This window comes from Aspergillus undulatus (genome assembly GCF_047715775.1).
Source record: "Aspergillus undulatus strain CBS 261.88 unplaced genomic scaffold BDV17scaffold_3, whole genome shotgun sequence".
Classification (NCBI taxonomy): Eukaryota; Fungi; Ascomycota; class Eurotiomycetes; order Eurotiales; family Aspergillaceae; genus Aspergillus; species Aspergillus undulatus.
The window spans coordinates 414,737-432,804 of NW_027396607.1; the positions used below are offsets into that span (position 1 = coordinate 414,737).

At 52.5% G+C, this 18,068-nt stretch overlaps 8 protein-coding genes across 8 annotated transcripts; 4 read left to right on the plus strand and 4 right to left on the minus strand.

Moving 5' to 3' along the window:
• Positions 1-350: 350 nt before the first annotated feature.
• Positions 351-2,600, minus strand: BDV17DRAFT_106951 (putative thiamine pyrophosphate enzyme). Its single transcript, XM_073753786.1, has 4 exons — positions 2,407-2,600; positions 2,313-2,355; positions 2,141-2,263; positions 351-2,064 (listed from the first exon to the last, which is right to left on the minus strand). Coding segments are annotated over exons 1-4 (1,797 nt in total). The 5' UTR covers positions 2,409-2,600; the 3' UTR covers positions 351-435.
• A 2,324-nt stretch (positions 2,601-4,924) lies between these two features.
• Positions 4,925-5,309, minus strand: BDV17DRAFT_287007 (uncharacterized protein; the record flags this gene model as incomplete). Its single annotated transcript, XM_073761063.1, has 4 exons — positions 4,925-5,012; positions 5,072-5,140; positions 5,202-5,242; positions 5,295-5,309. 4 exons carry the CDS (start codon positions 5,307-5,309, stop codon positions 4,925-4,927), a joined length of 213 nt encoding a protein of 70 aa, XP_073620169.1.
• A 68-nt stretch (positions 5,310-5,377) lies between these two features.
• On the plus strand, positions 5,378-5,894 carry BDV17DRAFT_251657 (uncharacterized protein). The gene has a single exon (XM_073756453.1). It carries the CDS (start codon positions 5,654-5,656, stop codon positions 5,849-5,851), a length of 198 nt encoding a protein of 65 aa, XP_073620170.1. The 5' UTR covers positions 5,378-5,653; the 3' UTR covers positions 5,852-5,894.
• Positions 5,895-5,900: 6 nt separating this feature from the next.
• Positions 5,901-7,351, minus strand: BDV17DRAFT_251659 (urea carboxylase-associated family protein). Its single transcript, XM_073756454.1, has 2 exons — positions 6,472-7,351; positions 5,901-6,411 (listed from the first exon to the last, which is right to left on the minus strand). The coding sequence occupies exons 1-2, from the start codon at positions 7,211-7,213 to the stop codon at positions 6,209-6,211; spliced, it is 945 nt and encodes a 314-aa protein (XP_073620171.1). The 5' UTR covers positions 7,214-7,351; the 3' UTR covers positions 5,901-6,208.
• Positions 7,352-7,564: 213 nt separating this feature from the next.
• BDV17DRAFT_251660 (GTPase BMS1) lies at positions 7,565-11,477 on the plus strand. Its single transcript, XM_073756455.1, has 3 exons — positions 7,565-7,713; positions 7,814-7,884; positions 7,949-11,477. The coding sequence occupies exons 1-3, from the start codon at positions 7,656-7,658 to the stop codon at positions 11,351-11,353; spliced, it is 3,534 nt and encodes a 1,177-aa protein (XP_073620172.1). The 5' UTR covers positions 7,565-7,655; the 3' UTR covers positions 11,354-11,477.
• A 528-nt stretch (positions 11,478-12,005) lies between these two features.
• BDV17DRAFT_107044 (uncharacterized protein) lies at positions 12,006-13,954 on the plus strand. Its single transcript, XM_073753787.1, has 2 exons — positions 12,006-12,680; positions 12,731-13,954. The coding sequence occupies exons 1-2, from the start codon at positions 12,213-12,215 to the stop codon at positions 13,676-13,678; spliced, it is 1,416 nt and encodes a 471-aa protein (XP_073620173.1). The 5' UTR covers positions 12,006-12,212; the 3' UTR covers positions 13,679-13,954.
• Positions 13,955-15,090, plus strand: BDV17DRAFT_107054 (putative lactoylglutathione lyase (Glo1)). Its single transcript, XM_073753789.1, has one exon. The coding sequence runs from the start codon at positions 14,231-14,233 to the stop codon at positions 14,912-14,914; it is 684 nt and encodes a 227-aa protein (XP_073620174.1). The 5' UTR covers positions 13,955-14,230; the 3' UTR covers positions 14,915-15,090.
• Positions 15,091-17,922, minus strand: BDV17DRAFT_107053 (CCCH zinc finger and RRM domain protein). Its single transcript, XM_073753788.1, has 5 exons — positions 17,703-17,922; positions 17,505-17,623; positions 16,804-17,427; positions 15,745-16,748; positions 15,091-15,659 (listed from the first exon to the last, which is right to left on the minus strand). Exons 1-5 carry the CDS (start codon positions 17,765-17,767, stop codon positions 15,267-15,269), a joined length of 2,205 nt encoding a protein of 734 aa, XP_073620175.1. The 5' UTR covers positions 17,768-17,922; the 3' UTR covers positions 15,091-15,266.
• Between the last annotated feature and the right edge of the window lie 146 nt (positions 17,923-18,068).

Below are 18,068 nucleotides of genomic sequence, written 5' to 3' on the forward strand. Positions count from 1 at the left end.
TCATCCCAAGGGCGTGACCGTGGAGCTGGCACTGTTGAACACGTATTTGGCGTATGCCGCGATACGGGGCGAGGGGTGTGTTATACTCTTAATCTCCGATCCGGAATTAATGACCGCAAATGCTTTTGAGAACTTGAATTCTGATGTCAGATACTCGGTATATACTTGGAAGTTTAATATCAAGCCTCTTGCAGATTTGAAGCAAGTTAATGCTAGCGAAAGTGCTTCCAGCGATGAATACAAAGGCGTAAGGTACGTGAAATGAAATTACTCCAATCGACCCCGCTATCGCGCATAGATAAGGCTACTGCCGGCATCGGAGGCTTATCATCGCAGAGGGGCCTTGGTAAGTTTGGTGTCACCTCGCAGTCCATGCCTGTCTTCAATCCAGTCGCAATGTCTTTCTGTTTATGATCGTATTGATCTTCGTCATATTTACTTCTTCAAGACGTGTTTGCCATCAGTCCCATCCAGCTGCGCCTCCAAAACAGCCCCGGTCCCATCTAACACGCTCTGAATAGCCTCCGGTAGAAGCTTGCCCAGCTCAGCAACCGTGGCTGCAGTGCCTGTCCACATATGTCCTCCTGACGCTGCCTTCGCAATGCCGGGGTAGTCAGGAGTAGGCGCGAAGGAAATGTTGAGGTCCTCGTTCGTGGCGCGTGACCCGTCTCCATTCGGATGCACCAGCAGCATGCTCCTCCGCGGCGCATTCCAGCCCTTATTGTTAAGGACAATTGTGAGCACGGGGATGTTATATCGCCGTGCGATCCAGTAGACGGATCCTGGGACGGAGAAGAGGAATGTTCCATCCCCGACCACCTGGCAGACAAACTTCCCTTTGTTTGTGCCGCCGGCGGCTGCATCCGTTGCGAGCTTGATACCAAGACTGCCTCCGCCGGACCAGCCGAGACCACCGCCGCCGCAGTTTATCCAGGAGTTTGGGAGCGTGGCGGCGATCTGGTCGGAGACGATTGGGGTGAGGGTTACTGACTCGATTGCCCAGATGGTGTCAACTGGACAGCTCTTTCGGACTTGGCTTAGGAGGTAGGATGCGTTCAGGGCCGCGTCGTTGCCGCCGGATGGTGTCACGGCGAGGTCAGTTATAGCTTGACGGGCTTTGCGGAATGCCTCCTCACGGCGCTTCCCTCGTGCGGTGTTCTCTTCTGAGCTGACTACCTGTTTTAGCTTCTCGTTTGACGGGACGAATTCGTTAATCTGCTTGAATGCAGTTGCTGACTCAGCCCGGAATGTCGCAATGGCGGGGATGTAGAAGACAGGCATCTGCTGCTTGAGCGGGTCAACATCAACGTGGATAATCTTGGCCGTGTCCGAAGGCTTGCATTGCGTAGGTATCCAGGGCACATCACAGTCCGCCACAATTATCAGATCCGCCGTCTTGATCGCATCATGCAACCCAAATCGCATCCCCAATGATGCCGGATGATCTCCGGGGAAGCACATATCACTCCCACCCGTGTCAAGAACACGAACACCTTGGAAGGTATCTGCCAAAGCCACCAGCTCCTTAACCCCACGCGCATTCCGTCCAGAATAGCCCACTATAATCAGGGGTTCCTTAGCCGCAGCAAGCTCAGACGCAATAAGTTCAACCCCCTCCGCAGGAAGCGCCGAAGGCGCCACTCCTTTCCACGTATTTGGATGGACCGTGTACGGCTCGATCTCCTCCTCCATGACCTCTCTCGCACCGACAAGGTAAACCGGCCCCTGCGGATCACTCGTGGCAAACTGCAGTGCCCGATGGACCATCTGCTTGATATTCTTGCCCGAGCGGATATCGGCAGAATAGCGGCAGTACTGCGCGACAATCTGCTTCTGGTCTGGGACGTCTTGGATCCAGTGGATGTACTCGGTGCGTGAACCGCGCATTTCACCCTCGATTGTAAACGGGGATAACCCGGCGAATATGAGTACCGGGGCACGGCCGCATGAAGCGTTGTGTACGGCGGCACCGAGACCTTGCGTGCCGACGTCGACGTGAACGATCACGCATTGGGGCTTTCCTGTTAATCTTGCGTAGCCGTCTGCCATGGACAAAGCTACCATCTACAGCGCGCAGGGGTTAGTAAGTTGGTAGAGTAGGAGAAGCTTGCAATTCCAGCGCGCAGAAACCTGATCGTACCTCGTTAGGACAGGTAATGATCTTGGGAAATTCGTCCGGCTTCTCTTTCTGGCCTTTGACCATGGCCTCGAGGATAGATGGGTGGTCAGAGCCAAGGTTGACGAAGCAATGGGTGACGCCGGCCTGGAGAGTCAGTACAAAGCGAGTAGTAGTGGGACGATGGAGTAATTACCTCCCACAGCGCCTCGAAGAAGGCAAAGGAAGCTGTGTAGACCCTATTAGAGCATTAACCCAGTTCCTGTCGGTTCAATGCAAATTCTTCATACATCGTGATGGATTTGAGTGCCTGAGCCGGCTCCAGAATATGGAATCAATCAAGGGACCAGCAAGAGGAGAAGGCGGGGAAGCAAAGGAGGAAGTATGAGAGCCCCGGCAATTGCAAGCGGGACATGGATGCTTAATAAAGCTGCCATCAACACAAGCTATCGGCATCATCTCCGAGCCGAAGCAAAGAACAGCAACATCGGATAACCTGAGTAGGTACCTATATCCGAGAGGACCTCGCACGAATTCCGCTGCGGGGTTGTTCATGGAGGACCCTCTTCCCCACATTGGAGACCCCGAGAACATGTACGTACCGTAGATTGGACTCTAGACGCAACTATACTATGGAGCATATGTGAAGATAGATGGTATTTCATTGAGCCATAGCTCAAACAATCTTCCCTACACCATTTAGAGTCAAATAGACATCCGTTCCGTATCCCCAAAGGCTTTGAACGGCTATACTACCGCCGAAATACTCCGCATATGCTCTGCTCAGCGGCAGGCCGTATCCGAGTCCAGCGATGCTGCTCAGCTGACCACTATTCGATGAGATGGTGTTCAAGGCGTCTATGCTACCTCCTTCCATATCCAAATCGGAGAAAGTCGTGAAGCTGTAAGACCAAACTTGGGGCAAGACTTCCGGAGAAATACCACCACCTCTATCTCGGATACGAAGGGTGATGCTTTGCGCTGACGGAGTTGAGAACTTTATTGATTCGTTTGCGTCTGCAGTGCCGACAACGGTATCGAGATGGATTCCAACGTCGTTATCGGATTGATGGACCCCAGTTTCTAATGGCCTGGTAGCTTGTTCGTGTGAATGATTGCTAGGCACATCCGGTGCAGCGGCAATTGTCACCTGAATCGGTTCCCGCTCGTTTCCACTCTCGATAACAGCTCTGAATGCGTTTTTCAGGAGCTCTGTAATAATGTATTCCACATGAACAGGAACATGCGCGAAAGTGGCGTCCGGTTGCCCGTCGATTTCCAACCTTGGGCGCACCCCGTACTTCAGCTCGCAGATCTCTCCCACGAATTCCTCGCATGTCCTTACGATACGCGCGGGCTGCAGAGCGGTATCAATTACCCCGATGTAATTGGAGGGCGTCGTAGTCTTCGTCGGACCTGGCTGCTGCTCGACCCAGCCTTCACCAACAGGTCGCGAAGCAAAATGAAGAGCTAGATGTTGCTCAGCTATTAGCCGCGTGCCAATTCGTGCACGTAAGTGTGTGTCCAGGAACCGCGTCACCTCAGCTGAATCAATGTATCTTCGACATTCAAGGAACCCACGAGCGAGAATAGGAATTGTGTTCGCATGTGTATGGACGAGATCTGCCAGCACATCGGCGAATTGGTTTTCTTCCTCCAGCGTTGTGACCTGGCGTTTTTGCCATGGAAGTAGCGTTGACAGGGAGTGTACATAGTTTCCGTAGATTTTTGAAACATGAGGGTTTGCGACGACAATAAAGGGGAGATTTCGAAGGGCTTCGATACGGGACGCTAATCGCGCAGGAAGGAGAGAGAGCGTGAAGTTGGCGGAGGCGAGGAGTGCATCTTTCGACAGTGGCGGGCGACCGTGTCTAGGGAGTCACCATCAGCTTCTGCAGCTCAATATCGCAGTGACGAGCGATTCTTACTTCAACAAATCAGCAAGAGTCAAGGGACGCCGCCGACTGGCGGCAAGACGAGCAACTTCGTCATCCGCCCGGGGCGCAAGTGGATGCTGTGTGATGCTGAAACTCGAATTGGCGGAGGAAGCGAATTGGCGTGCTCCTACCCAATTATGCGAGCGACGAGTGCTGCTTCGAAAGCCACGACCTACAGACAAAGCCTGAAAAGTGTGTTTTGCGGACATAGCAGGCACAAGCCATTCTGGATGATGCAATGAGGTTAAGCTCATGAAGATGTCTTGCAGCTCCGCGGTGAAGGATGGCTCACGTGCCAAGCACAACACTGTGGAGTGGTCAGCCTGATAAGATCTTCCAGTTTACTACTCGAAGATCCTGGGGTATGGAATTATATGTACGGAATTTGTTTCTCCTTCTTCTGCCATATATTAGGAATATTTGTCCTTTGACCTAGTCAAAGATAAGGTTTCTTGATCTCCGTCCTCGCAGAGATCTAATGACAAGATGCTTATCGCGACGATTGCATCGACCGCATGGAACAAGTCCGGTATTTAGATAAGATAATGACTTGGATAGCCCTTCTCTTACTGATCTTGTGTTGTGGTTGTCTCAATGTAGCCTTGGAAAATGCTCTATAGTTGGTAATGGCCGGGTGGTCAGGTGTCTTTGAAAGGAGAAACGCTTCAACATTGCATGAAACACTTAAGGCCCGTAGATGTTACAGCCCCACGAAGCCATGACGAATGCCACATTCTTCATCAAAGCATAACATCAAATTCGTAACTCATACATCTGTTCATCAACCGCTAGAAAAATCCTCCCTCATGCAATAGTCCTTGCTCTTTCGCTTATGGGTGCTTGTAAAATAGGAAAAAGGCGAAGTTCCGGATTACTGGGTCTTGACTTCCCCATCCTGCTCGACGTGAACGTGTTCACTTGACTCGAAGGGCTCGACGTGGTTGTCAGGGTATTCGACACTAAGTAAGGTCAGTCGGATATTGTTCCGAAGAGTCAGGTCGATGGAGAGGTGGCATACGTGAAGCCCTTGATGAGAGTGTATTCGTGCTTGATAACCCCTCCCTTCTCCTGGGCAACGGCCTTGGCTCTGTTGGAAGAGAAATAGTGTTAGTGACGACATGTTGAGAGCCGAGCAGGGTGAGACTCACTTGTGCAGCTCCTCGACAGGGGAGTCCTTCTTCAGGGTGACCTAGATTGTGTTAGTCAATACAACGGTGAGGGCGCAAGACACAAAGACAAACGTTGTAGAGAGGCATGTTAGATGACTAGAGAACGAGTTGTGGTATGAAGGTATGAGTGTCTTCTGGCAAGGGAGAGTGTGATAATGGTGATCAGAGTGAAGGGTCCCCAGCCGAAGGGTGGGGAGAGCGGGTTTATATAGGCCTTTCCCGGAGAGGGGTGACTCAGGTAATTTCCCTCCCACCATTAACTAGATAAGGAAGTTGCACCAGCTATCGCAACTGATAAGACCTAACGGACTATAGCGCTGCCTACGTAGTACTCAAGAGCATAATACCGGGTTCTACTAAGGCAGACCGAGCGACGTATCCATCCCCTTCAATATCGAGTACGACCGTCTGAAGAAGACTAGGGTCTGAGAATGCTCTTAAGATCTCTTCCACTGACGTCGACGCCTTCGAAAAGATATGTAGGCCACATTTACGTGACAACTTCGCTTGTAAGCCTGATCGTACTCCGCTGGTATACTCTGTGCTCTGCACATAGTTGCCGTGATCGACCTCAGGGTAGAGGCTCAGCGCCGAATGACGTACGCCAGAAACGCGGGGCTGACACGTGATGCGACGGACAAGCAAGCCATTGCAGGAATGACGACATTGTCGGGTTGCAGAAAACATGCATAGAACTATGTATCTCTACCCAATCATTTGTACATTTTATTATCCTGCAAAGAATCTATCACACCCCTTCTGTTCACCATTTAGGACTGAAAATGGCCACAAACAGGACTACTAGCGCTAGGATGGGGGATTCGTAAGATACCCAGTGGGGAAGTGTCCATGGGCCGATGAGGGTGGGCGGATTTCACAAGCCATGACAAGAAAAATGGTCGATATGTCGTGCTAGCACCGGATTTGGAACGCAACCTGAGGCGCATATCTTCCATCGCAAATTACCGGGACGAGTTTCTGTTCAATCACAGACCCACAAAGCCCGATCCATCATTTTCCCGCGGGGGCATGGAAATGCCGTGCATTCCAGTATATTTGGGGCTCTGGGGCTCCTTCCATCCCTCCAAAGCCTTTCCATCTGTGATCTTATACACCTCCACCCCAAGAGGGCGGGTGGTAGCGCCCATAGTTTCGTCCTTCGATTCCCAGCCCCAGTTCGAGAGATCACCTATCAAAGCCACAGTAAGCAATTATATGCTGACGGGTCAGAGCAACGGAATGGACCTACCTCCTGGACATGCGGACAGGGCGCAGAGGACATCAACCTCGGCGAAAAATTCAAAGTACTCCCCAGGTTTCGCCGGCGAGGTCTCCATGAAGTATTTCGCCTCATCATCCAGACCGGTGACTTGGAACACGTTCAATACATCGTGGACGTCAAGCTCCGTCAACCCCCAAGGCATGACCGCACGAGTAAGGTTTGAATGACAATGAAAGTCGAAAGACTCTCCACCCATCAGCAAATTCACGTAAGGGTCGCAGCGGGTTCCCAGTAAATCATGGACACGACCTCCAAATTGTGTAATACCAAAGCCTTTGCCTTCCTTCTGCTTCCCGTCAACGTCAAGCACCTCGTGTAGCTGTCCACCGGCGAGGGAATCTCCAGTGATCGTCGCGAGAGGCCGCAAGTATGGTAGATTTGACCAGAGACGGTCACCAACGGTTACATGCGAGGCGTGAATCTGACGCGTGCGTGCTGCCCATAATCGCTCCCTAGGGTTTTTGGCGTTCCAGATATTGAGGTCGCCCACTTGAGGCCCATTTGGCGTTGTCAGGCGACAGACATGCCCAGCCGGGACTACCCAAGCCTGAGCTGAGCAAGGACGGATAGTGAATGATTTCTCGAGCACTCGCTTAGAAGGTTCGGACGCGGTTCCTGAGATGTTCCTGTACACCTGAGTGTGACCATGGACTGACGAGTCCTTTGGAGCTGTGTATGCCGGGGGAGGTCGGCGCGGGGTTGTCATCATGGATTTGCGGTGTTACGACTGTGGGATATAATTAAGTCCCAGGCTTTCGATTAAAATATCGGATAGCAATTGGGGTAACCATCTTTTGTGTAGTTTTCGGTTGTACCTTGCCCCGCTTCAAGTCGTGCTTCGGACCCCATTCGGAGATGACAGTCCTTGGAGAAAGAGAGACCGGGCCGGTTGGGAGGAGCCCTCACATACCTAAAACGGGCTAGCGGCAGATAGCTTCTATCGATAAGATTCCTGCCTGAGGCTGCACTAAGAAAATTACTCGGCGGTAAAAATTTCCGCGCCGAAGGAAAAAAGGAAATGCGATTTTATGTCGAGCTTGCTTGACGGCAGAAGACAGCAGCTCACCATACATTCCTTCTAGGGGGGAGTTTTTTTTTTTGGCTCCTGGAAGATATTGGCTTCCTGAGGCCGTTGACCTCCATTTTTCATCATGGAGCAACAGGCGAACAGGGCTCATCGGGCCACGAAAGAGAAGAAGAAATACGATGGTCAGTATAGAAGTCGACTTGTGAGCAGTCGCAAACCTCAGTGGCGGTTTATTGACCTGGGCTACATGATCGCATGCTAATCGTTATTGCATCTTTATAGGCCCTAATCCGAAGGCTTTCGCATTCTCAAATCCCGGAAAAGGAAACAGAGCAGGGGCAAGATCCCATGATGTATGGCCGACTCCCGAGCTTTCGTCCTTTCGACCGTGCGAGCTAATGTTGGTACATCATATAGGTCAAAGAGAAAAGATTGCACGTCCCTTTAGTTGATCGTCTGCCAGAAGAAGCCCCGCCGCTTGTTGTCGCTGTTGTCGGACCGTCCGGTGTCGGCAAGACGACCCTCATCAAGTCTCTGATCCGCCGATACACCAAGCAGACGCTCAGCACACCCAATGGACCCTTGACAATAGTGACATCCAAAAAGCGACGTCTCACCATTATCGAATGCCCTTCCGACTCGCTTGCCAGTATGATTGATGTGGCCAAAATCGCGGATATCGTCCTCCTAATGATTGACGGCAACTACGGATTCGAGATGGAGACTATGGAGTTTTTGAATGTTCTTGGTACCCATGGTATGCCTGGAAACGTCTTCGGTATCCTTACGCATTTGGATCTCTTCAAGAAGCAAAGCACGCTACGAGCTGCCAAGAAGCGATTGAAGCATCGTTTCTGGAGTGAATTATACAACGGTGCGAAACTCTTCTATCTCTCGGGAGTCATTAACGGTCGCTACCCCGATCGCGAAGTGCATAACCTCTCTCGTTTCTTATCCGTCATGAAGAATCCTCGACCTCTCGTCTGGCGTAACTCCCACCCTTACGCCCTTGCAGACCGATTTTTAGATATTACACCTCCAACGCAGATCGAAGAGAACCCGAAATGTGACCGGACCGTCGCGCTGTATGGCTATCTGAGAGGGACGAACTTCCCCGCTCAGGGTGCACGCGTTCACGTGCCTGGAGTCGGTGATTTGACCGTCTCTGGCATCGAAGCTCTACCCGACCCTTGTCCAACTCCGTTCATGGACCAGCAGATACAGAAGTCTACTGGGAAGTCCGCCAAGCGTCGGCTGGGTGAAAAGCAAAAGCTGCTTTTTGCTCCCATGTCTGATGTTGGAGGTGTTTTGGTCGACAAAGATGCTGTTTACATCGATGTTAAGACTTCAAATTTCAACAATGAAGACGATGAGGAGAGGAATCCAGACCGTGGCTTGGGTGAACAGTTGGTTATTGGCTTGCAGGGCGAGCGGAAACTCCTCGGTGAGGCAGACAGCGGTGTCCGCTTGTTCCGTGGCGGAGAAGCCATCACGAAGACGGACGACGAAGAAGGTGGCACGGGAAGGAAACAAAGAAGACAGGTCCGATTCGCTGGGGGCGATGGTGGCCAAGATGCTGAAGAAGATGAAGGCTTCGAAAGTGCAGAGGACGAGGAAGATGAAGATGAAGACGGCGAGATAGACCAGGATGATGAAGATGGAAGTGGTGAAGAGGGAGACCTGGATGTCTCGGCGCCTGCAGACTTCGCGGAGAGCTTTAGGGAGCGACAAAACGGGACAAGTTCCAGGCAGGAAGGAGACATCGAATTCGCCGATAGTGACTCTGATCTTGGCTCCATTTCGTCTGTCGAAGATCAGGTCCTTGAAAGTGGCGACGAGGATGAAGAACTTGACGAGGAAGATGACGGAACTCTCCGATGGAAAGACAACATGCTTGCGAATGCAAAATCACTCCACTCAAAGCGTCCGAAATTCCGCATCACCGATCTCTCGCGCACCATGTACGACGACTCAATCACACCAGCTGATGTCATCCGAAGGTGGCGCGGTGAGGAAGACGCAAAGGAGGAACCGGAAAGCGAAGAGGACGAGGATACGTTCTTCAAGAAGACCAATGTCGAAGAGGAGGAGCAGACAGAGTACCGTCATGTTCCTGAGTATGACTACGAGGACTTGGAACGGAAATGGCGCGATGAAGAGCTCATTGAGTCGCTGCGACAGCGGTTCGTAACTGCTAAACTGCCCGGTGACGGCGATGACGAGGACGAGGACCTTGAGGATGCATTTGATGAGGGCGACGAGGGAGATGGTGCGTTCGAAGATCTGGAGACGGGAGAAGCATTTAATGGATTCGAGGAGGACGAAAAGGATGAAGAGGCCGAAGAAAATGATGAGCCTGAAGACCTGGAAGCCGAGCGCGCTCGAAATGCCAAGAAGAAGGAAGACTTGAGGCTCAGGTTTGAAGAGGAAGATCGTGAAGGATTCGCCAACTCAAAAGACAACTCGCGGCAGGATGGTGCCGAACCTGAGGAAGAGTTTGGGGAGGATGAATGGTACGACGCCCAAAAAGCGAAGATGCAGAAGCAGACCGACATCAACCGCGCCGAATTCGAATCCTTAGATCCCAACTCTAGGGCTCGAGCAGAGGGTTTCCGAGCAGGCACGTACGCCCGTATTGTTCTTGAGAAGGTGCCTTGTGAATTCACTACCAAGTTTGATCCTCGATACCCAGTCATCGTTGGCGGTTTGGCTCCGACTGAGGACCGCTTCGGGTATGTCCAGATTCGAATCAAGCGACACCGCTGGCATAAGAAGATTCTCAAGACCAACGACCCGCTTATCTTCTCTCTCGGCTGGCGCCGCTTCCAGAGTCTGCCCATTTACAGCACATCGGACAGTCGAACGCGTAACCGCATGCTGAAGTATTCACCGGAGCACATGCATTGCTTCGGTACCTTCTATGGGCCACTTGTCGCGCCTAACACTGGTTTCTGCTGTGTCCAGTCTCTCTCAAACAAGAATCCCGGCTTCCGGATAGCCGCCACCGGAACAGTGTTGAGCGTGGATGAGCACACGGAAATTGTCAAGAAGCTCAAACTTACTGGTGTGGCATACAAGATCTTCAAGAACACAGCCTTCATCAAGGACATGTTCAACTCATCGCTTGAAATTGCCAAGTTTGAAGGAGCAGCGATTCGAACCGTCTCGGGAATCAGAGGTCAGATCAAGAGAGCTCTGAGTAAACCGGACGGTTGTTTCCGTGCAACCTTCGAAGACAAGATTCTCATGAGTGATATCATCTTCTTGCGCGCCTGGTATCCCATCAAGCCTCATCGTTTCTACAACCCTGTGACGAATCTGCTGGATCTGGGCGAGGGTGAATCGGCTGATAGCGGATGGCAGGGTATGCGTCTTACAGGTGAGGTTAGACGGGCCGAAGGCATTCCAACGCCCTTGAATAAGGACTCTGCATACCGCAAGATCGAGCGGCCCGAGCGGCATTTCAACCCCCTACGTGTTCCCCGGCAGCTCGCAGCAGATCTTCCATTCAAGTCCCAGATCACGAAAATGAAGGCCCGCGAGGATAAGACATATCTGCAGAAGCGTGCCGTTGTTCTAGGCGGCGAGGAGAAGAAGGCCAGAGACCTGATGCAGAAGCTCAACACCTTGCGAAACGAGAAACAGGCCAAGCGTGCCGTCAAGCAGGAGGAACGGAGGAAAGTCTACCGTGCTAAGGTTGCGGAAGGTCTAGAGAAGAAGGCTGAGAGGGAGAAGAGAGAGCGTGACGAATACTGGCGCGGAGAGGGCAAGAAGCGCAAGAACGATGAGGGAGAAGGGGGTGGTGGGAAGAAGCGCAGGTAAACAGCCAGCCTCTTCCCGAGGTTCAGTTGCATATATATCCGCTGTTAAAAGTGCATAGGATGTCATTGTACCTACAGATCGCATGACGATGGCGTTTAGAGATACCTTATACAAAATAGTTTACCATTCTTACTTGCCCATATAGATAAGTCTTCCTTGCGTTAACTCCGCCATGTCTTGCTATCTCCATCGTCTGCATCAAGCGATACGGCACGTGACCGTGGCGCCGACGCGTCGATCGCACGTGTCGGACTGTTGAGGGTGGCTAAAGTACCAGACGAACAAGCAACAACTCTCCCACAGGAAGCAGTCCAGGTTGAATACAACATCTTCAATCAAAATAACTATATTCTGCGCGTGATCATACATAAACGTCATGCCCTGAGCGTTCTTTTCCCCCCTCCCCAGTCCTGACTCCTCGCCCCGTACCCGAACCTGACCCATGAGCCCGCAACAGCTTCAAGTGGAGAAATACGCCAAAGCGCTCAGCTTCAGCTTATTCCTGGACACCGCTGTAAGGGCCCGCGCGTGCAGAACTTAGAGGCATGCTCCTTGCAGCAGATCACCCTGAAGCATACTGTACGAGGAGCTGCGAGAGTCAATTGCCGGTGGCTTGGCTCCCCGGTATCTTTGCACGTTCCCGCGACAACGCCGTCGATCCGGGGTATGACGAACGGACCACTCCGTCCATATTCTCATACATCCTGGTTTTTGATCAATTGACGGACTTACCAGCACTCAGCGGATAGGTCTATTCGAGACGCCTATCTGAATCGCGAACCTCCGTGAACTCCCCTAAGAGTTGGCGTATTGCGCCGTCAATTTTGGGAACGGGGAACGTCACCATCCTGTGGCAATCATGGATGGCTCGCTACAAATTGATAGGCGCCATGCCGTGCAAAACTCTAAAAACTCTTATAGGTGTGAGACAAATGCAAATTTCAACATACCAGACGAATTGGAGCACTATTCCAGACGATCTCCGGATGTACGACCCCTGTCTTTGGATGCAGCCTCGAACATGCATGCAGGTGCCGATAAAATCCCTGAAGAATCCCAACAGTGGCTGCACCGATCTCTAGCGTCACCTCTACGAGGATCATTATCCTCGCAAGAGAAGCCGCGCGTAGCGAACGACACTGGTCTAAAGATGGTGGGTGACTCGGATGTGGCTGAGCAGAATGAAATTGCAGGACTGGAAGCGTCTGGTTACATGAGAACATTCCAAAACCCACCTGATGCTCGCCATATGTCGGGTCTGGACGTCCTTGGCCGGCGTCGCTCTCAAAGTATAGGCTCTGGACCGCGCGGTTCCAAAATTGCTGCAGTAAGCCTCCCGCATTCATATTTTATCAATGGTCACTAACGTATCTCCAGCTTTCTGTTCAACTGCGGACGCGCTTATCCTATGCTGCTGCAAAAATTGAGAAAAAGCGGCACTCACAGACACAAAACCAGTTGCCAACGGGCTTGTTGCAGAAGAATAGTTCGACCCCTGTTCTCAGGGTGGAAACATTGTCTCAAGCCGGGCAACCGCTGTCTATAGACGATCTTGAATATCAGCGCGTCGCTGCGAATGGTTCTCCGAATGGCAGTACTGTCTCCGCGCCGGATGCTCCCGCAACCTCCAACCCTCATCCTCTTGAAGCTCGTGCGCAGCCGACTCTAGCAAGCATAACGAGTGATCTATATCCGCAGCCACAATCAGATCCGCAAAAACACTTCCGGCGTTCATCGTCAGAACAAGCAGGTCCTTTAAGACTGGCGCCATCTGCAGACACCGGTCCGAATCGTTTAAGCGGCCAGCGGCGTCGTCCAAATCCGAACATCCCTAGCGTCTCGCGCTACGAGCCTTTTCCTCGGCATGGTCGTCACCGTTCACAGCACGAGTTCCAGACGGATTCTGACGTCGACCGGGTGCCTGAAACACCACCGCTTCGGCACTCTACCCTCAGCAACCTATCCCAGTACAACGGTCTCTCTGAGAATTCTCAAAGCTCTTCAATGGAGCAAGATGCTATCGAAACTTTGCTTTTTATGTCTAGCCCAGGAACGTCGGGATATCACACGAATTCTCAAAACTCTCAGCGCAACCAGGATGTTAGGAGTGTTGACAACAACGTTTCACAGAGCTCCCAATTGCAATACATCGACGCCAGTCAAACCAGCGGGCATTCAGACCTTCCGAGCAACCGTGCAACACAAGCTGGGGACGATATTGATCGGATACTCGATCAAATGAACAGTGATAGTGATGACGATGCGAATTATACGTCGGGTCGGCCAGATCGAGCTGAGAACGTCTCTAGAGCGATAGTGCGCTAGGAATATACCGTGTGGTCAATATGAAGCCTAGCATGCCATGAGCTTGCCATTCTGTATAGAGTTATGATGGGTTAGTTCCGTCGCATCAATGCTTTCTCTCGATGAAACTGTCCCCAGACGGCCATTTTGAGAAGCGATTACATCCTTTCGAATCTAAGCGCTGTCCCAAGATGCTAGGACAACACGACGAGCGATTCCCATACTCCTATTCCAGCTACGTGACCAACCTTGGTGCCCGGGGATCCCCCACGGAGCCAGCCGCAACGCGGGCCCTTTACACATTGAATCTTGCCTCTGCCGCTATCGGTACAGCGGGTTACCCACAAATACTCCATGGTAGAAATACCGCTGATTCCCCGGATTCCCCAGACGCTCATGAAGATACACCTCAGACTCTTGAGCCCTCTCGTACCTTCTCTGGAAGCGACGTCCAGCCGTTTACGTTGACTATTACTCTCCTCCGGCGAACTAAGTGGCTGATTCGCAACTATCTACATCCCCATTACAGTTTCGAACTCGGTAAAGAACCAAACAAAACCGCCAGATAACAAAATGAGAAACCCTCAAGATTCCCCGTCCCCCTTCGAGGTCGGCACCTTCCTCCCCGGCGGGCACAACACCGACCCCGCGCTCCCGGAAAACAACCCCACGGCCGGCTCCAAGCTAAACCACTTCATGCTACGCATCCGCGACCCCAAATGCTCGCTCCACTTCTACATCAACCTCATGGGCATGCGCACAGTATTCACCATGAACTGCGGCCCCTGGACAATTTACTACCTCGGGTACCCAGAGACGCCCGCAGACCGCGCAAATATCCCCGCTTGGTCCGCCAAGGTCGCGGACCCGCGCACCCTCACACAAACCCTAGGTCTCCTGGAACTGTACCACGTGCACGGGTCTGAAAAGCCCGAAGCAGACGGTGGGTTTGAAATTTCAACAGGAAACGTGCCCCCCAATTTGGGATTTGGTCATCTGGGGTTCACGGTCCCGGATGTCCCGCGGACCCTGGAGCGGTTGAGGAAGGAGGGCGTGAAGGTTCTCAAGGAGTTGGGTGTTACGACTCGTGAAAGTATACCGTTGAGTGAGTGGGAGGAAGGGCGCGGTGTTGGTGTTGGTGAGATCCATCCTAACTACAAGACTGTTTTTGATCAGATTGCCTTCGTGGCGGATCCGGTTAGTCCCCTCTTCTCCTCTTCCCCCTTCTTCAAGTCCCTACTTGCGAATATCTGTTAACAGGGTACTAGGACGGGTACACTGTAGAGCTTGTTCCACAGAATATGAACTAGTGAAGCTTAGCATTACTCCCAGATTACCTGTCGGTGTCGGTCATTAAATACATTTGCGGGAGTATGTGGTAACTATCTCGAGACGCAATAGAACAGCACATTAGATAGATTAGCATGGACTTGTCAATTGCATCTATACCGAGGACAGCGCTTCTCAGTTCGATATTTCTACATAATAAATCAACTTTCAACATAGACAGCTAGACAATCAGCTATACACTAAATCCTCCACATAATGGCAGGAATGGTTTGCGGATAGATGATGTGGTAGACAAAAAGGGTAAATATCATTCATCACCTCACCAACTATCCTCCACCTCCGCAACATCATAATCAACCTCAGCATTCGCATCCTTCCCACGAAACCCACCAGCACCAGCCCCATTCTGGTCAGCTGGGCCATCCGTATCCATGCTCATACTCATACCCATATCCTCATCTTTAGCATCGAGGCCCGAACCCGAACCCGAACCACCGGGCGTCGTAACTGCGGGTGCTTGACCTGTTGACGAAGACGGCGTAGGGAGAGAGATAGGGGGGTTCGGAACCCACGAGAGCTGCACCTCTCCGACGGAAGGGATATTGCGTCGGCCGAACATGAATTTCTCGGCGAGGTAGCGCTCCTTGAAGGCGACGATGAGCGAGTCTTCCTCGCTGGGGTTAGGCGTTATGGATTCATATTCGCCGATTCCCTGGATACTGTTGTTAGCTATAGGTGTCTTAGTTAATGTAATGGGGCAGTACGAGAGTGGTGATTGTTAGGATCCGTGTACTTACAATAAGGAACTGCCGGAACGCCTCATCCTGCTCGGAGTTCGGCTTTATGCCTGAGACGGCCACGCGCTTGGGACGGTTGTCGAGGCGCAGAACGCCACCGCGGCCGCGTGCAGCGAACCCGCCTCGGCCGCGATAGGAGCCGCGATAGGAGGGGTCGTAGCCGCGGCCACGTGGTGCGTAGCCGCCTCGGCCGCCGAAACCTCGCCCCCGGCCGCGGAATGGTGGGGAGCCTGTGTTGTTGGGATCCAGGCCTAGACTCTTGGCCTCGGCTTCAAGGGCCGCAAGCTGGGCTCGTAGTTGCTTGGTCTGTTCGCTTGCGTTTTCGTCAGAGGGGGATTTGGCGGCTCCGCCGTCTGGGGTTGCGCTGCCGGATGAGGCGGCGCCTCCTATTTTTTGTAGGAGGCGCTGCTTCTCTTCTTCTTGCTTCTTGAGCAGTTCTTCGCGCTGTTTCTCTAGATCTTGCTTTGCCTTTTCTGTTTCTTGGCGCTGCTTGAGTTTCTCTTCATATGTTTTCTGGGCTTCTTCTTGCTGTCTTTGAAATTCTTCGGGGTCAAACGGTTGGGATTCCTCGCGGGAGCCGTTTCGTTGATCATGGCCCCGGTCACCCTTGGATTTATACCAGTAGACCTTGACGAATCTGTTGTCGAATATAACCTTTGGGCTGGACCAGGCTGCTTTGGCTGTAGCATGGTCGACATAGGTGATTAAGGCTAGTTTTTTGTATGGCTGCAGCGAGATGTCTGTGATCTCCCCGTACTGCGAGAAGAAATCCCTAACTGTGAACTCGTCAAGCTTGTCGTCGGGGATCTGCTCGACAACAATAGTTTTCACCGACGGGTCGTCGTTAGGGCCAGCAGAAGAAAACTCTGATCGACGCCCACGATTATTGAAGCCGCCCCTATCGCTGCCACGACCACGGCCACGGCCTCTGTCACTCCCGCGCATTGGGCCGTCTGGCCGGCGCCTGAAGTCTGCAACGATGTTTGATGATTTCGGATCATATTCTGAAGCGGTCACGGTAAGTATGTGCAACTCTTCAAGACGGGCGTTCGTGCTTACCATCATCCTTCGACGCACCCGGCACCGTATCATGCTGATACGGGCAAGCAGCACCCAGATAACAGATTCCCTGCGTCTCGTAGAAAGGGCACTTCTCCGAGCTCTTCGGCCCCATTTGATCTGGCTGTTGACCACCCGCTGGCGGCATAGGCATAGGAGGCATCCCCGGCATCTGCGGAAAGCCCATACTCTGCATGGCCATCATGGCCGCCATAGGATCATTCTGGTCAAACCCAGGGAACCCCGGAGGCATGACCGGGAACCCAGCGGCAGACGGATTCGGGAACTGTCCAGGGCCGGAGCCTGCATGGCCACCTCTCCCCATCCAGTCACCCCTCCCGCCGCGCCCTCGACGCGGGTTCTTGAATTGCCGATGATGCGGGACGCCCTCGTGTCCGTGCTCCTCGCTGAAGCCATCATCGTACGTGCGTTTGCGGCTAATGTTGGAGGTGTCAACATGCGTTTGAGTGCCATACGGGCCGTTCACGGGACCTGTTGGTGGGATCGATTGCGCAGATGGCTGGGCGAAACCCGGGCCTTGAGGAGCTTGGAGCTGCGCCGGTGCCGAGGGCGGCTGCTTCGGTGCGAACGTAGCAAACAGTTCTTCAACGAATTCGGCAGTGTCTACACAACAGAGAAAAGGTCAGCTAACGACTAATTTTCTCTAGAATCGCAAAAACGCCGGGTTAAGTCAAACTCACGCTCCCTCAAAAAGTCCTCCAAATTCTCAACCGAGGCCTTTCGAATCTCCTCATCCGGTGCGTCAGATCTAATAAGAGCCAAAACATAATCTGCAAGCACGTCCGAGTCCGCATCCGAGCTAGTCCCCAAGGTTAGCAAAGAGACTTCCTTCTCATCGACTCTTCAACTGCGCGCTAGACTAGACGGGACCGCCTTACATGTCTTCTAGCTTTTTCACCACCCAATTCTTCACCTCCTCCGCTTGGTCTTCCGTAAGCTGCATTTTGCCGCGATCGGTGGGCTCAGAAGACGGTAGAGCTGAACGGTGTAAGTCGGGTCCGCGAACGTCTGTAACGCAGCAGGGCCTGAGCAAGCAGAACGGAAATGAACCGGCGACTGTAGGTTGCAACGCTTAGGTGGCGAGGCTTAGGATAATATAATCTGGCGCAAGATCAGGTCATTGCATGCGTGAGAGGATGAAGACAGAGGAGGGCGTGTGATAACAATGACGCAAGAGCAAAAGAGCAAAAAAGCGAGCTTGCGGACCCGAGCTCGACGATGCGTGCCAAAATGCGGATAGGGTC

Bases quoted from the DNA above. Each gene is read 5' to 3' on its own strand.
- BDV17DRAFT_107044 (XM_073753787.1), top strand. From the start codon at position 12,213: ATGGATGGCTCGCTACAAATTGATAGGCGCCATGCCGTGCAAAACTCT. The intron at 12,681-12,730 runs GTAAGCCTCCCG...ACGTATCTCCAG, and splicing joins GCGGTTCCAAAATTGCTGCA to CTTTCTGTTCAACTGCGGAC.
- BDV17DRAFT_251657 (XM_073756453.1), top strand. From the start codon at position 5,654: ATGCTCTTAAGATCTCTTCCACTGACGTCGACGCCTTCGAAAAGATAT.
- BDV17DRAFT_107053 (XM_073753788.1), bottom strand. From the start codon at position 17,767: ATGCAGCTTACGGAAGACCAAGCGGAGGAGGTGAAGAATTGGGTGGTG. The intron at 16,749-16,803 runs GTAAGCACGAAC...TGACCGCTTCAG, and splicing joins GGGTGCGTCGAAGGATGATG to AATATGATCCGAAATCATCA. The intron at 15,660-15,744 runs GTAAGTACACGG...AACAGTATCCAG, and splicing joins CGTTCCGGCAGTTCCTTATT to GGAATCGGCGAATATGAATC.
- BDV17DRAFT_106951 (XM_073753786.1), bottom strand. The intron at 2,264-2,312 runs GTAATTACTCCA...CTGACTCTCCAG, and splicing joins TCTTCGAGGCGCTGTGGGAG to GCCGGCGTCACCCATTGCTT. The intron at 2,065-2,140 runs GTACGATCAGGT...TGCGCGCTGTAG, and splicing joins TCATTACCTGTCCTAACGAG to ATGGTAGCTTTGTCCATGGC.
- BDV17DRAFT_107054 (XM_073753789.1), top strand. From the start codon at position 14,231: ATGAGAAACCCTCAAGATTCCCCGTCCCCCTTCGAGGTCGGCACCTTC.
- BDV17DRAFT_251660 (XM_073756455.1), top strand. From the start codon at position 7,656: ATGGAGCAACAGGCGAACAGGGCTCATCGGGCCACGAAAGAGAAGAAG. The intron at 7,714-7,813 runs GTCAGTATAGAA...GCATCTTTATAG, and splicing joins AGAGAAGAAGAAATACGATG to GCCCTAATCCGAAGGCTTTC. The intron at 7,885-7,948 runs GTATGGCCGACT...TACATCATATAG, and splicing joins CAGGGGCAAGATCCCATGAT to GTCAAAGAGAAAAGATTGCA.
- BDV17DRAFT_251659 (XM_073756454.1), bottom strand. From the start codon at position 7,213: ATGATGACAACCCCGCGCCGACCTCCCCCGGCATACACAGCTCCAAAG. The intron at 6,412-6,471 runs GTAGGTCCATTC...TGGCTTTGATAG, and splicing joins CCTGTCCGCATGTCCAGGAG to GTGATCTCTCGAACTGGGGC.